At 47.1% G+C, this 14,018-nt stretch overlaps 1 protein-coding gene across 1 annotated transcript in view; it reads right to left on the bottom strand.

The window, feature by feature from the left end:
• Positions 1 to 14,018, bottom strand: part of LOC144819166 (uncharacterized) — a 119,714-nt gene that overhangs the window by 95,755 nt on the left and 9,941 nt on the right. Inside the window, 1 exon segment of the mRNA XM_078677138.1 lies at positions 704 to 947. Within this exon segment, the coding sequence (XP_078533264.1) occupies positions 704 to 947 (244 nt within the window).

Here is a 14,018-nt window from a genome sequence, read left to right as displayed (position 1 = left end):
AACTATGATCTGATGCTCATGTAAAGCACTCTGATACCTCCAGGTCTCGCCAGCGCTATATAAAAATAAAATAAAAAATAAATAAAGGTATACTGAAGTTTTCTAGGACTAAGTCTCGCTATCTAAGGATCCCTTAATATGTTAGAGTTTTGACCCACTTGTAACAGTATATTTGCTGTATGCCAAATCTTGGTCAAAGAGTGAGGCTTGTGAGGTGAGTACTTTGTGTTTACTAAGTACCAGTTTCTTTGCTGTCACAAGCAAATGCCCAGAGTAGGGATGGAGAGTGGAGGAAGCAGCCATGAAGAAACATTGAGGAGTATCTGGAGGGGACCAGAAATTACCATCTCCACAGGGTCTCCCACTACAGGTTAATACTACCTGAGAGTTTGGAGAGGTGGGTACAACTTCCAGAGGGTCATGGGCCTCCGGGTTGCAAGGGTTACATCTGTGCATGAAAAGGAGTAGGACAAATTGGGGGGCTTCATGGCACCAGCACCAAATCACTGCTACAGGGACATGTTTGATGAAACTTAGGATGAAGAACCAGTTACAGGGGTACCGTCCCTCCACCCCCCACCACCCTGGGACCCTGACCTCAGGAAGAAATGCATTTTAATCAAACACTCAGATTCTGGATATTATGTGGATCTTGTTAACACTGAATTCCTTTTCAAAAGTGTGTGTCCAAACACTCACTCACCATAGTTGGGGCAGACAGGGCCGTATCCTCCTTCAAGACCACACCGCAACTGTATCTGCGATTGATCTGAGTTGATGACGCGGATGTAGAATGTTGGCCAGTTTATTCCGGTGTACTGCATCCATAAGTCTGGAGCCTGAAAGCAACTAGACTCATTATGGGATCCATATCTAACATACAAGCGACTTATTATTCCTTGCTGATATATTTTTACTTTCTCGCCTGGCCCAAGGATACGTTCACCCTAGGGAGAAAAGAAAAGATGAGTCTTACAGCACTGAGGGACGTCATGCTAACAAAAAGGATTACTGAGACTAAAATATATCACCGGCAGGCAACAAATACACTGACTTAGAAGCAAACTAATTCATTCCTTCCAGTCACAACAAATATATACAATATCAGTAGGTCTGCCTTAGAACTGAATGTCTGAATATGTTTATCTATGCAGTCACTCATCTATTCATCCATACAATCACTCACTATCATCCATGCACTCACTCATCCTTGCACTCATGCATCTAGTCATCCATGAATTGACCCATTTTGTGTTCAGTGCCCTGCCTTTTACTGAAATCCAAACATAGGTTCTTGAGCTACATTACCATACTTAACCACTAAAAAAGACTAAAGGAAACTCTATATAGTAAAGAAAAAGTGATGGAAAAACCTGTGAATGTCACAATGTTACAAAGAACCAAGTACATAAATAGGTACATAGATACATTTAATGAAGTTAATGAAAACAGAATGGCGCTCAAACAATTACACTCATACTATACACTAAAAAGACATAAACGTGTGAAATCAAAAAACAGTGGCAGATAAAAATAAACAAATAACAATAAACACAGTACACAATCAAAAAATAATGTAATCTCTGATTTGAGCCATGTTAGAGGCGTTGACGGCGTTTCAACCCGAAATTTCTTTAATGGTCATCATCAGGATAATAAGCTTCAAGGGTGAGAGCGACCACTTGATTGAATTCTTAACAATCTTCCTGCAAGTAGCAGAGCTCTTCCCCTATCGCACCAAGATACTTTTCAGAGGAGAGACCTGTCAGTGTATAAAAATCCCACTAAAAGGAGATCCCAATGCTGGAAATTCTAAACTTGTTCCTGTAGTAAAGCCTAACTGCTCTGTGCCATTTTACCAGGACTGAGCTCGGGATTTATTAGTGTGGATCATAAGGGCCTATTTTGGGGTATTGTGAGAGCATTACATAATAAAGCCTATCCAGCCTCCCTGCAAAATACTACACTGTCGTACATTTGTTTTTCAGTGGTGGGATGCTAAACTTGTGTTTCGCAGTTCCACTCTGTAAGACCAGCTGCTAGTAGCACTTGAAAGGGTCAGTCAAGGCAGAAGTGAGGCCTGATAAAGTTTATTCATTCTGAAGAAGAAGAACTCATGCATCTCCCAACAGCTTGGTTAAGCAACTGCTCACCCACTTTGAAACCAAACATTCCAACCCCACCTGTGACATAGGTGCCATTCCAGTGACTACATTTCATTGTCCCAACGGAGCGCTCTTGTGTACCAAGACCCAGATACCACACACCTCCCTCTTATAATACATCAAAACAAACATATGTACAAATTAGAATTTACGAGTGAGATAAAAAAGAACAAACCTTTAAGAGAAACCCAAAATAACAGAACACACAGAGGATTGTCATAAAGAAAAGAAAAAACATTGAGTACTGATACAATTGAAGATCCTTCAAGAATTCCTAACGAAAACACCAGGACTGGGAAGACAGAATAACATCACTCCCTTGAACTGAATATTATTGTTCAAAATCTTTCAAGTACAACAGCTTCCTACTGACTCTCGAAGACATTCTGCGTCTATCTTTTGTACTGTCATCACCTAAACTCTCATCTTTAGAAGCATCACCACCCATCACACTTTTACCAGAGTGACGCTCAGGCCCCTTGTACACCACCATTTTTCCCAGATTCCAAATACGGTGGTCTTGTGTTTTTACCGCATTATCAAATACTTTGGAAACATGAATGGGTGTAACAAATTTGGAGCTATCACCACTCCGCCCTGGACGTTTAATTAGCACCACGTCTCACACCACAACCACCAAATAATTTTTTCACAGCTTTCCTACAGTCAAAATGTATTTTCCTTGCCAACCCCTTTTTTTCCTCCTGATGCCAACTATCCGCACATTTATCCCCTTTCACTGAGCCTTACAGTTCCTTTTTTTAAGCAATTAGTTTCTGCTAGTACAATGGTCTACTTGAGTACTTTATTGAATCTCTCCACTATACCGTTGGTCTCCGGGTGATAGAGAGCACAACTTTTATGCCATGCATTCTCAAAAATTCTTTCATTTCCCAGGAGACAAGCTGAAAACCATTATCGGTCAATAGTATTTCTGCATAACCTTCTCATGCCATTAATTTCTTTAAAAACCCAATCACAAGCCTAGTTTCCACTCCCATCATCAAACACACTTCTGGACACCATGAATATGTGTAGGTATGTAATTATTATTATGATATATATTCTTTTTATATGTTTAATTATATTTGCTTTCTTATTTTTTAAATAGTTTTGATTTATTTGTAATCTTGTTTTTTTAATTCTTAATATTTTTTATGTTTTTATAACAGAGTGTGAATAGTTATATTTTCCCCTCCGCTATATAGCACTTTCCCTACTGGTGCACTCAATTGAGTGGGAATAGTAATTTTTACCCCTCTGCAATAGACCACTTTCCTTACTGTTGCACACAGCGGAATGGGGATAAAAAAAGTCACCCCTCTGCTATCCAACACTTATCCTACGTTTGCATTCAGTGGATTGGGAATAGTGATTTGTACCCTTCCGCTCTACAACACTTTCCCTAATGTTGCTCTCACTGGAGTAGGATTAGTAAGTGTTAATTGTTACCCCTCCGCCATCCAACACTTTCCCTACTGTTGCACTCACTGGATTTGGAATAGAAATTTTTACCCCCCTGCTACCCAACACTTTCCGTTTTAAATTTATTATAGATGTTTCTTTTTTTTATATTTTAAAACATTAATATATATATTTTTAATATTATTTCAAACTTTTAACATAGATGAAAAATAATAGTCTATTTGTTGTTTTTAAGAATATATATATTTATAAATTAATATATTTGTTTTTTAATTTATTTTTATTACGTTTATTTGTTATATTTTTATTAAAATGTATATTACATTTATTTTATTTTGTTAGGATTGTATTTAATGTATTTAATATATAATATTTTAGTTTATATTTATATAAAAGACGATATATTACACATCTATATTTTTTACATCAATATTTTTAGTCAATATTTTTTCTTACCTGTTTAAGTATAGGAGTTGATATTTTTGTTGTCTATATTTCGTACTCAATATTTTTAACATCGAAATTTTTTACATCAATGTTGTGTCAGTGAACCCAAAAATGTCCCACAGTGTTGGACAATCTAAGTGATTTCCTAGCATAGGAGCAGAGGTGTTAGTGTACTCTGGAGAGGCTAGAGTTTACACTGACACTACTTTAGTTTCCCTAGATGGGGTAAATATTAAAGCCCTGGCTGTTTACTTACAAGCATGGAGATGTACAGAGTAAGGCTTAAAATCAACGGCACTGAGGTAGAGGCTCTAAGGGATAAAAGTGCCAGTGTTACTATGGTCTATTAGCAGTGAAGAGTTAGCTCTAATCAGTCAGGTTGAGCACTTACATCTAAACAACAAGGAGAATACCTAACTGATGCACTTAATTAAATATAAATTAAACTAGAGAAAGAAATGATATTTCCAACCTAGATTTTGCTAGTTAAAAGAGAAGCGCTCCTTATCGTCAAGTTTAACACGGCTGTCAGGGGTCTTAACGAATTATCTGAAATTTACAAACTGTAATAACTGCATAGCAGTATGAGTAACCCCTGCTCTTGGTTCTGCAGGTCAAGGTGTGGTTTGAGGTGATAACACTAGGTGCTTACACACTTTTGCCTCCAGTGCATTGAAAGACGCTGTTCTCACCAGCATATTACTGTCTATGCTGTGCAAGTGAGGTTAAGCAGCACTCTGCCTACCAGCCCAGACATCTGTACCCAACGCTGTAGGCACAGATGTGTACCTTCATTTTTCAGCTTTAAGCTGCTCGTTTCCAAGTGCTCACATGCTTTTCGCAAGCATTTCACGGGGCACATCTGCGCATGCGCGGGTGATCACCATTCCACCCACGAGTTTGACAGATAAGACGCATACCGGCTTGCGCAGGCGCCGGAGAGTAGTTCTGTCCACACGCCGGTTGGACAAGTCGGCGTTTTGCGGTTGCAGCGCGCTAGAAGTTGTGTTTCAGGTAAGGCTTCGGCGGCAGGCACCCAGGCTTTCCCGTCCTGTTTTTAAGCCTTCCCATGACTAAAACCCACTCTCATTTTTAGGTCCAAATTACTTGCCTAATTGAATACTGTGAACGGAGCGTCTCCGCACAGAGGTCCAAACCCCCCCTGGTGACGATTACTTGCCTAATTGAATACACTGAACCGAGCGTTCTTCCACACAGAGGTAACTTTTTTTATCACTTTTTTTATTACTTTTTTATCAGAACCTCACAGCGCTCCGTCCGACCACCGATAGGGTAGATGAGTAATGCCTTGCTTGTGTGTGTTCCGTAGGATTAATACAGAGGAGACACTGTGTGCTGCCGACTCCATTTGAATTTGTATATCTACCTCGGACCATTTGTTTGCCCAGTCCGGTAAGCCCGTTTTTACAGAACTGCCATGATCACTGATCTATTCAGGCTGGTAGTTCAACTTCTCACTTGAATATCATCATTTTTTAACCTAGTGAGACCGTCCGCCTGCGCCTGCCACCATCCAACTCGTTTAATCTGACCGCACTGCTGCAGTTTTCAGAAAGGTACAGTGGTTTTTCCTACCTTGTGCACACACCCACAGTGTCTCCCCGGTAGGTCCACCGCCTGATATGTACTTCCTTTCCCTTGCAGAAACATATGCACCACTCCACCTTCCCAAGTTGCCTTGCAGACCAGTAGGGTAAGCTGTTTTGAGTGGACGCTGGGTCACTTTTGTAATCTTTCATCTAGCATTCAATTCCTTACGTTATATTTATTTTCTTTTAGATATTTCCATTGGCCCTGAGGAGAATCCCCTGTTGAGTGCTTGTGGGATTCGAAACGCGTAGGCCCTTGTACCCCACGTTGCTCTTTTCTCGCACCACCTAAGTGTTGACAACTGCTGCACTTTAGCTGTGTACACATTGACAAAAAAAGTGTTTCATTATATAATTCAATATATTTGAATCTCAAGTGTACGCTTTGTTTTCCAGGTTGATATGTATTAATGTATCATATCTGATATTTTTGATTTATTGAGCAACTTCTTTCTTTCTTTTCCCCACCCCTTTTTTTCAGAGTGTGTAAGAATGGTTGGTTGTAATTTTTGAATGATTGTGACATGGTTGACGGTATGAATGAATATCTTTAATTTTTGTTTAGTGTAACGGTGTAGTGTCCAATTGTGTATATAATATGCATTAACTTTTTCAAAAAGCTTTTGTCCTTAAAAAATGAATAAATAAAAAGCTATTAACTAGCAAAATCTAGGTTGGAAATATCATTTCTTTCTCTAGTTTAATTTATATTTAATTAAGTGCATCAGTTAGGTATTCTCCTTGTTGTTTAGTGTTACTATGGTGGCAGCTAGACTGGTTTCCCTAGACCAAATGTAACTTTGTGTCATTTACCATATTACCAATGTTGACAATGATGCTAAGATCCATCCAATTGCTATGGTAAGCTTAGAGTAGGGACGGGTTACTGGCCCAAAGAAGGTGGTTATGTCCCCTGCCATTCCAGTGGAGTATCTGTTGAATGATCCGGAAACTTCTGCTTGGGTAGAAGTGGAAAGGAAGACTCACGCCAAAATGTGGGTGTGTGTGACCACACGAGCACAAGCAGCATGACAGGAAGTCATGGGAATTTGGATCTTGGCCCAGACCTTTCAAAACAAGAGAAAGGGCAGGAAATCTGACAAGTCAGCTTCTTAAAGGTCACAAGCCCAGGGAGAGAGTTCTCCTGATGGAGGTACCCTAGAGCCTGAGGAGTGAATTGCAGCTAAAAAAGTCTGGCCTGATATGGCTGAACTCATACATGCAGGGGGGCCCTCCAAAGAGGACTTTGGCCAAAGGCATAAAGGCAAGTCTATCTGTTTGAGGCCCTAGGCAGCATGCTGCAAGGACAGATGAGGGAAATGTCAGCGGTGCCCACAAGTTCTACTGGGCAGATGAGGTCTTGTATACTTTGACCAAGGACCCCAGACCATGGGCAATAAGGAGAGTGGTGGTCCTTTAATGTATGGAGAGTTTGGTCTGACCTCAGCCCATGACAACACCCCAGATTGACAACTGGGGCAAACCAAAACCTGGAGTAGGTTGGATGCACATTTTTATTTGACTCAGAAGTCACAAATGGTGAAATAGCTTTGTCACTCCTATGTCCCCTGTCATTCATGTGCCAAGAGAAGGGGCCAGCAACATGCTCCCTTATTCAACTTCCAGGGCTGTGACTCTATTTAGGAGGGTAGTAAGGGATATTGTTGCCCCCTGAGAACAGGTTCAGTCTAATGGTAGTAGACCATGACACTAGGTCCCCAGAGGTAATTCTGCTGAGGGCTATCACTGCCCCTGCAGTGGCAAAGGTCTTGCTTTGTATCTTTACCAAAATGAGGTTTCCTAAAGAGGTGGTATCTGATAGAGGGGCACATTTCATGTCTGCATACCTAAAAGCTATGTAGGATGAATGTGGTGTGAGCTACAAGTTCACCACCCTGTTTTACCCCAGACAAATGGTTTAGTTGACAAATTCAACAAAACCATGCAGGGCATGATAATGGGCCTCCCTGCAATGCTCAGCAGGGGATGTGATGCCCTGTTACCTTGCCTCATGTTTGCATACAGAGAGGTGCCACAGAGAGGGGTTGGTTTTAGCCCCTTTGAACTTCTGTTTTGTCATCTTGTAAGGGGTCCGTAGGAAGGTGGAATCTGACTATATGGTTACGCCAACTTTTGTTCCTATTGTTTTGCTGGTTTTCAACTTAGTTGGCCTGGGACCCTGCTATTCAGGGCCCCAGACTATCTGCTTTCTCCATAAAATGGACTCCATGTACTTTAGGTACATACCAGATTGGTTACTGGGTCACCCTGGTGAGCTCCTCTTTACTGTACCATAGGTACCCAGGGCATATGTGCACCCTAGGCCTACCAGGGGCTGCAGCATGTATTGTGCCACCCCTGGTTTGCCTTCCAAACTGACACCACAAGTCTGTTCACACAGCCTGAGTAAGGTGGTGAAATCACCCCTTACTTAGATATAGTATACCTATATCTACCTTATATATAGACACATAGGCAACTATAAGTCACTCCTATGGTAGGCCTCGACAATCCTGGAGGCAGAGTGCTTGATTCTATGTGAGAGGGTGCCCTAGCATGAGCTGAGCCCCTCTGCAGCTTTCAGAACCGTCTCCTTACAGCTGTTCTATGATTTAGACATACCATATACTCTTAGTGCATTATAATCTTCGTGGTTAATGCTAACTTTGGTTTGGCTTTATCAAAACATGTCGTGTAAGGTGTCAAACACTTTAGAAAACTACCCCCCCCTGCCAATTCTGGAGGCGGGGGTAGCATTCCACCCTTCTAGAGGGAAAAGACAAGTATGTTACTGCTTTACCCGGTTAAAGTTAAACATCACAAAATGGATGCTGCTGTCACAGACACGAGTCTGACTTCCTTCAGCTGGGGGAAACTCCAGGAAGGGCGGTCTGGACAATAGGTTTCCTGTTGTGGGAGGTGCTAGCACCTCCCCAGACAGCCTGTAGTGTATTGGGGCAGGGTGGGTTGAATGGAAATATTCTTTTCCAGACACTGCCTGGGGCACACAAGGTGCTCCATGCATAGCCCGGTTCAAACCAGTTGCTGGGGCACTCCAGCCCCACTCTGGTGCAATACTGGACAAAGGGAAAGGGGTGTAACCACCCCGATCTCAGGTCCACCCATAGGAGGGACCTAGCAGGTAATCCAGCCGCTAAAATCAGTATAAAGATAGGAGCTGTGTCTAGAGACTTTAGATTAATCCACAATTGGATCCAGGCCTGACAATGAAGTACTCCTCCGACCAGGGTCTGTGTTCGTCCTGTTTTCTCCATGTTGACCTTTGAGAGACGGGGACAATGCAAGGCAGGTCTGTCTGGCTCAGTCTTTTCTGTGCTGTTAGGTAAAATAGTGCCAAGTAGCTATTTGCTCAAGTCACTCTTCATCCTCTGTGGCCACCATTCCTTAATTGCTGAGTCTGTGGCATGTAAACAGTATTGAACTTCCAACAATTATCTCCTGCCTAGCTTCCTCCAGTAACAGCTATTTAAAAAAAAGATAACTCCTTAGTTGCTGTGCTCCAGATTAATATTTATTGTTGATATGAAGTTATAGGATAAATAGACACAGCATATAATCAATATAGTAGAATCCAGTAAAGAATAAGGTAAAGGCCCCACCGGGAGGAGCTGCCTGCTGCTCAGCCTCCAAGATAACTGACTGTACCTCAAACATTCACAGATAGAACTAAGAAAGACATCATAGAGGGGTGCATGTCCAGCCAGGCAACATGGCAGACGCGACTTCTTAGAGCTCCGTCTGTAGGGCCCTGAAATTATTCTTTAATTATCCTGATTGCGAGATAACATTCCCCACACTGAGAGGACTTGGTGCGGGAACGACTGTGAGAACTGCTGACAAGATCTGCGGCAACCTACGAGGTGGCAGGGGCATAGGAGCAGTCATCGACCTACAGGGGCGCGGAGAGCCGGAAAAGGGCACGTAACATCCCGGCGCCGGCCGAGAGCAGACGCCGGAGAGTGCCAATTCCCCCGGCTGGCCCTAGAAGGCTGAAATACGCTGAGAACAGCAAAGGCGCACCCAGCGAGCGCGGGAAGGTGTCTGGAGGCGGCCGGTGAGGCTGAGAGCGAGAGGGCTCCTAACAGACACCTGGTGCGGCTGGCAGCATGGCGGTCGGGCCCAGGGGGCCAGGACGCATCGGAGGAGAGCCGCGCTAGTCCCACGCTGAGGTGAGTAGTGGGGAAGCGCGGCCCCCATCAAGCACGCTTCCAGGACAGCACCGCTAGGGCAGAGGGAGGCTGAAACAAGGACCCAGGTTCCGGCTGCCTCCCTCCTAAAACCCCCCCCTGTTGCCAGAGAAGAGGAAAGCTGCAACACCGGCTGCAGAGCGTCCATTTTGGCGGCGGTGCGGCCCGGGCCCGGAGAAGCGGCGGGGGGGGGGCGCAGCGGTGACCAGACAGGCCCCCTGCGAAGCGCTGCACCACTTCCTACACAAGTTGCAGGAGTTCGCTATGATCCTGGTGGGAAGCTCATGGGTCGCCACGGACTGTGAGGTGTGGAGCTCCTGGGACAGCTCGCTGCCGTTGAGGGGGTCGCTGGACAGTGGGGAGCTGCTTGCCCCACACACGCCAGACTGTTCAATGCTGCGGGGGCGCCGGACATTGGACCTGAGCCTCAGAGTAACAGAAGGGTAGCGGTGGTTGTGGGCTTAAAGGAGAGGAGAGTGCCCCGAGACGTGATCTGCAGCACGTGGGCATCAACTTGCTCAAGGCACCATCATGGTGTGCCCTTAACCACGCCGCCATCACCTCTGGACCGTGTAGATCGCTCCCCTCCCTGCTATCACTGCAGACGAGCTAGGCGAAGAGGGTCCCCTTAGCTGATGCCACCGGAATGGGCCTAGGATAAAGTGGCTGTCCATCCTCACGAGTCTCGTGGGAGGGTGCGCCATGGAGCTGATCTTGACGACGGACTGCCCTTGAACGTCTGGACAGTGGCGGCTGGTAGGGGGAGTCGGGCCCAACTGCTGTCCCTCACACCCCGCATATAATGTTGAATACCTGGCAGAAGGTCCTCTCTGTAGCCGCTGTCAGGCATGGAGTCAGACGCATTGATGCCCACGGCGCAGCTAGCAATGGGCAGGCTTCGGGACAAAACGCAGGTGAAACAGCAGAATGAGAGCGGCCCTGACCCCATACAGGAGCAGAGGCGAGCGACCATGGATCCCACAGCTACCCTGGCGGCCAAAATGGACACGGTTCTGGCAGCATTAGAACGCATTGAAACTAACCTAGCGCAAACCAAGACCTCCCTGGAAGCATGAACAGACAAAGTCACATCTGACTTCACGCTGCTCCATACGGACCATCGCAAACTATCGGAGTCAGTCACCGCGCAGCGCCAAACGGTATAAGAAATCCAACCTGTAGTGCACAGCCATGCCTAGCAATACAAGACCTGATCGACAGAGTCCACGCATTGGAAGACAGGGCAGAGGATGCAGAAGGGCGTTCTCGATGCTACAATGTCCGGGTGGTCTGCCTGCCGGAGGGGGAAGAAGGGAGTGACCCCGAGCACTACATAGAGACCTGGCTGCGGACGCTCCTGCCTACTGGGACACTATCCCCGCACTTTGTGGTGGAGAGGGCGCACAGAGTGCCAGCACAAGCACAGAGACCCGGTGCCTGGCCTCGCCCATTCCTTTTCAGACTCCTCAACTATCGGGACAGGGACGCAGTACGTAGCGAGACTCGGAAGATGAGTGACCTCAAAGTGGGCAACAGCCACGTAATGTTCTTCCTGGATTACGCAGCCACAGTCAGGAAGAGACGCGGCTCGTACCTGGCAGTGAAGAAACAGTTACGGGAACTGGAGCTACCGTACTCGCTGTTGTTCCCCTCCTGACTGCGGGTGGTCACCAAGGGGGCACTCGCTTTTTTGAGGGTCCGTCGGAAGTCTGGGACTGGCTGGAAGAGACAGGACAGTGGTCGGGAGCACGGCCAGTGGGCCCGGAAGAGGGCGGTTGGCACAAACAGCGTTCCAGAAGGCGGCAGAGGAAGTGGGGGACCTGGCGGGCTGCAGGCCCTGGACAAGCTGCACCCTGCTCAGAGAAAATACGACAAGAACGACAGGAAGAACTTGAGGCGGTTGCGATGCTGGGGTGGAGAATGCTCCAGGCCGCAGAGTGACGCCGACGCAAGAGGATCAGCCTCGCCTTCCACTGTGATGTCAGAGGACACTACCCTGCCTGGTGACACCCCAGACAGCTGACTTTATAGTGTGACCGGTGATGACCCTGAGATAGACTGATGGACTCTCTATATGCAGCATACTGTTAGCTGAATCCTTTATGTGCCTGCCACGGTGCGCTGTTAAGTGTTAAGAGCTAGCTCTTGCACCTGGCGCAGACCAGGTATTAGGCACTGATGACAAGACGCGAATGTGCCACCGCCCTCTTGTTTGCAGGAGGTTGGGTGCCAGGCACGCGCGTTGGGGCTTTCCGCGGATGGCCCGCGCCAGTCCAGGCCATCACACTGCTTAGTTGTCCTCAAACATTTCACAGCAGACCTAAAGGCCCTAGGTCAAGGAGCGCCCTGAGGTAACAGCTGGCTGTGCACTCCACCCCATTCCCCTGAGTTGCGGACACGTTACACTAAGAGGTAGATACACCACCTATTTGAATGCATGCCCTGTTGGGAACTCGCCCATAAAGTTAAATCATTTGTTCTGGTTCACATGTTTCGGAAGCAACACTTAGAAACCCCGCCCGAGAGCCCATCCCCGGGCCCAGCAAGACACCCCCCCTGATCCCCAGAGTGACTACACTGCAACTCAGACTATGGCGTGCACCAACATCATGACCGTCGCGCCGATATTCTGTCTTCGCCTACATGCAGCGGCACAGGGTGGGGATAGCGCTCCTGCAGGAGACCCAAATGTCCCAAGTGGAATTGGACCGTCTCCGTAGGCGCTGGAGAGGGCAGGTACATGGTACGACTTACTCAGCACACGCGCGTGGCACCTTGATCTGGGTAAGAGCGGGCGTCCCATTTATATGTACTGACACCCAGATAGACCCAGAGAGAAGGAACTTCCTTGCAAGGGGGAGGCTCAATGGGCAGGAGATATTGCTAGGTTCCATTTACGCCCCCAACATGGACCAGCCTGCCTTCCTGGTGTGCTTAAATCATGTCCTCCAGCGGTATATGGGCCTCCCTTGGCTACTGGGCGGAGACTTCAACATGGTAATTGACACGCATTTGGACTGCTCCTTCCCACCCCTACGCGCTGTGACATCGACAGCGCTGGCTCTGTGGGACTGGTTATCGCACTGGGACATACACGATCTCTGGCACGCGCAGCACCCTTCAGACAAAACATACTCATATTACTCATCAGTGCTCGACCTCCAGTCCGCCTGGACCGAATAGTGGGCTCCCAGTGCATGCTTCCACTTCTGCCTAAGTCGGATTACCTATCCAGAACACACTCGGATCACATCCCCCGATAGTTCCAGCTTAGCTGGTGGGCATACCGACCTCCGGGACCCAAGTGGCGGCTGCAGCCGGCAGAGTTGGAGGATGCCGAGTTTAGGTCCTCGCTGGGTACGGCCATACTGGCTTACTTTGAAGAGAATGAGGATTCCGCAAGCGACCCAATGGTGGAACGGGATGCCCATAAGGCGACTGTACGCGGGCATTGCATAGGTGCAACATGGAACATCCGCGCACAAGTGTTAACCTCTTTGACCCGCATAGAGTCTGAGCTCCTAAGATATGAAAGGGAACGGGAGGCGACTGGCAGACTTGCGAGCAAACTCATCGACATGCGGTTCTCATCGAACGTCTGAGGTGCCACAACTATGTAGCGCACACCGCCAAGACGCATACCAAGGTGGATAGAGCTGGACGCCTACTGGCCTGGCTGATGTGGAAAGCAGAGTATAATATCCCCATCTGTGCCATTCGTGTGGGGGAAGGAACAGTGGTATACACGTAGCGCGAGATCCATCAGGCGATAACAGGATACTGCCGGGACCTCTACAGAGCTAGAGGTACGGGCCCTGCACACACGCTGGCTGTCTTCCTGGAGTCGGTTGCGTTACCCACAACCACGGAGAGTCAGAAAGCAGACGTGGGTGCCCCACTCACATTGGAGGAGGTGGGAGACGCGATCCAAGCACTGGCGGCCGGGAAAACACCAGGGCCTGACGGCCTGCCAGCTGAATACTATAAGGCGAACTGGGACATCCTAGAGCCTCATCTCCTCCGGGTGTACGGGGCATCGGACGATGCGGGCCACCTCCCAACGTCCAGGGGGAAGCGTTCCTAGTGACCCTGCCTAAACCTGACGGAGACCCCATATCTTTAGGATCCTACCGCCCGCTGGCAATGCTAAATACCGACTATAA

The sequence above is a fragment of the Lissotriton helveticus genome, chromosome 2_1, assembly GCF_964261635.1.
Source record: "Lissotriton helveticus chromosome 2_1, aLisHel1.1, whole genome shotgun sequence".
NCBI classification, from domain to species: Eukaryota; Metazoa; Chordata; class Amphibia; order Caudata; family Salamandridae; genus Lissotriton; species Lissotriton helveticus.
Note: the sequence above shows the minus strand (reverse complement) of the source record. Positions and strands in the feature narration are given on the sequence as shown.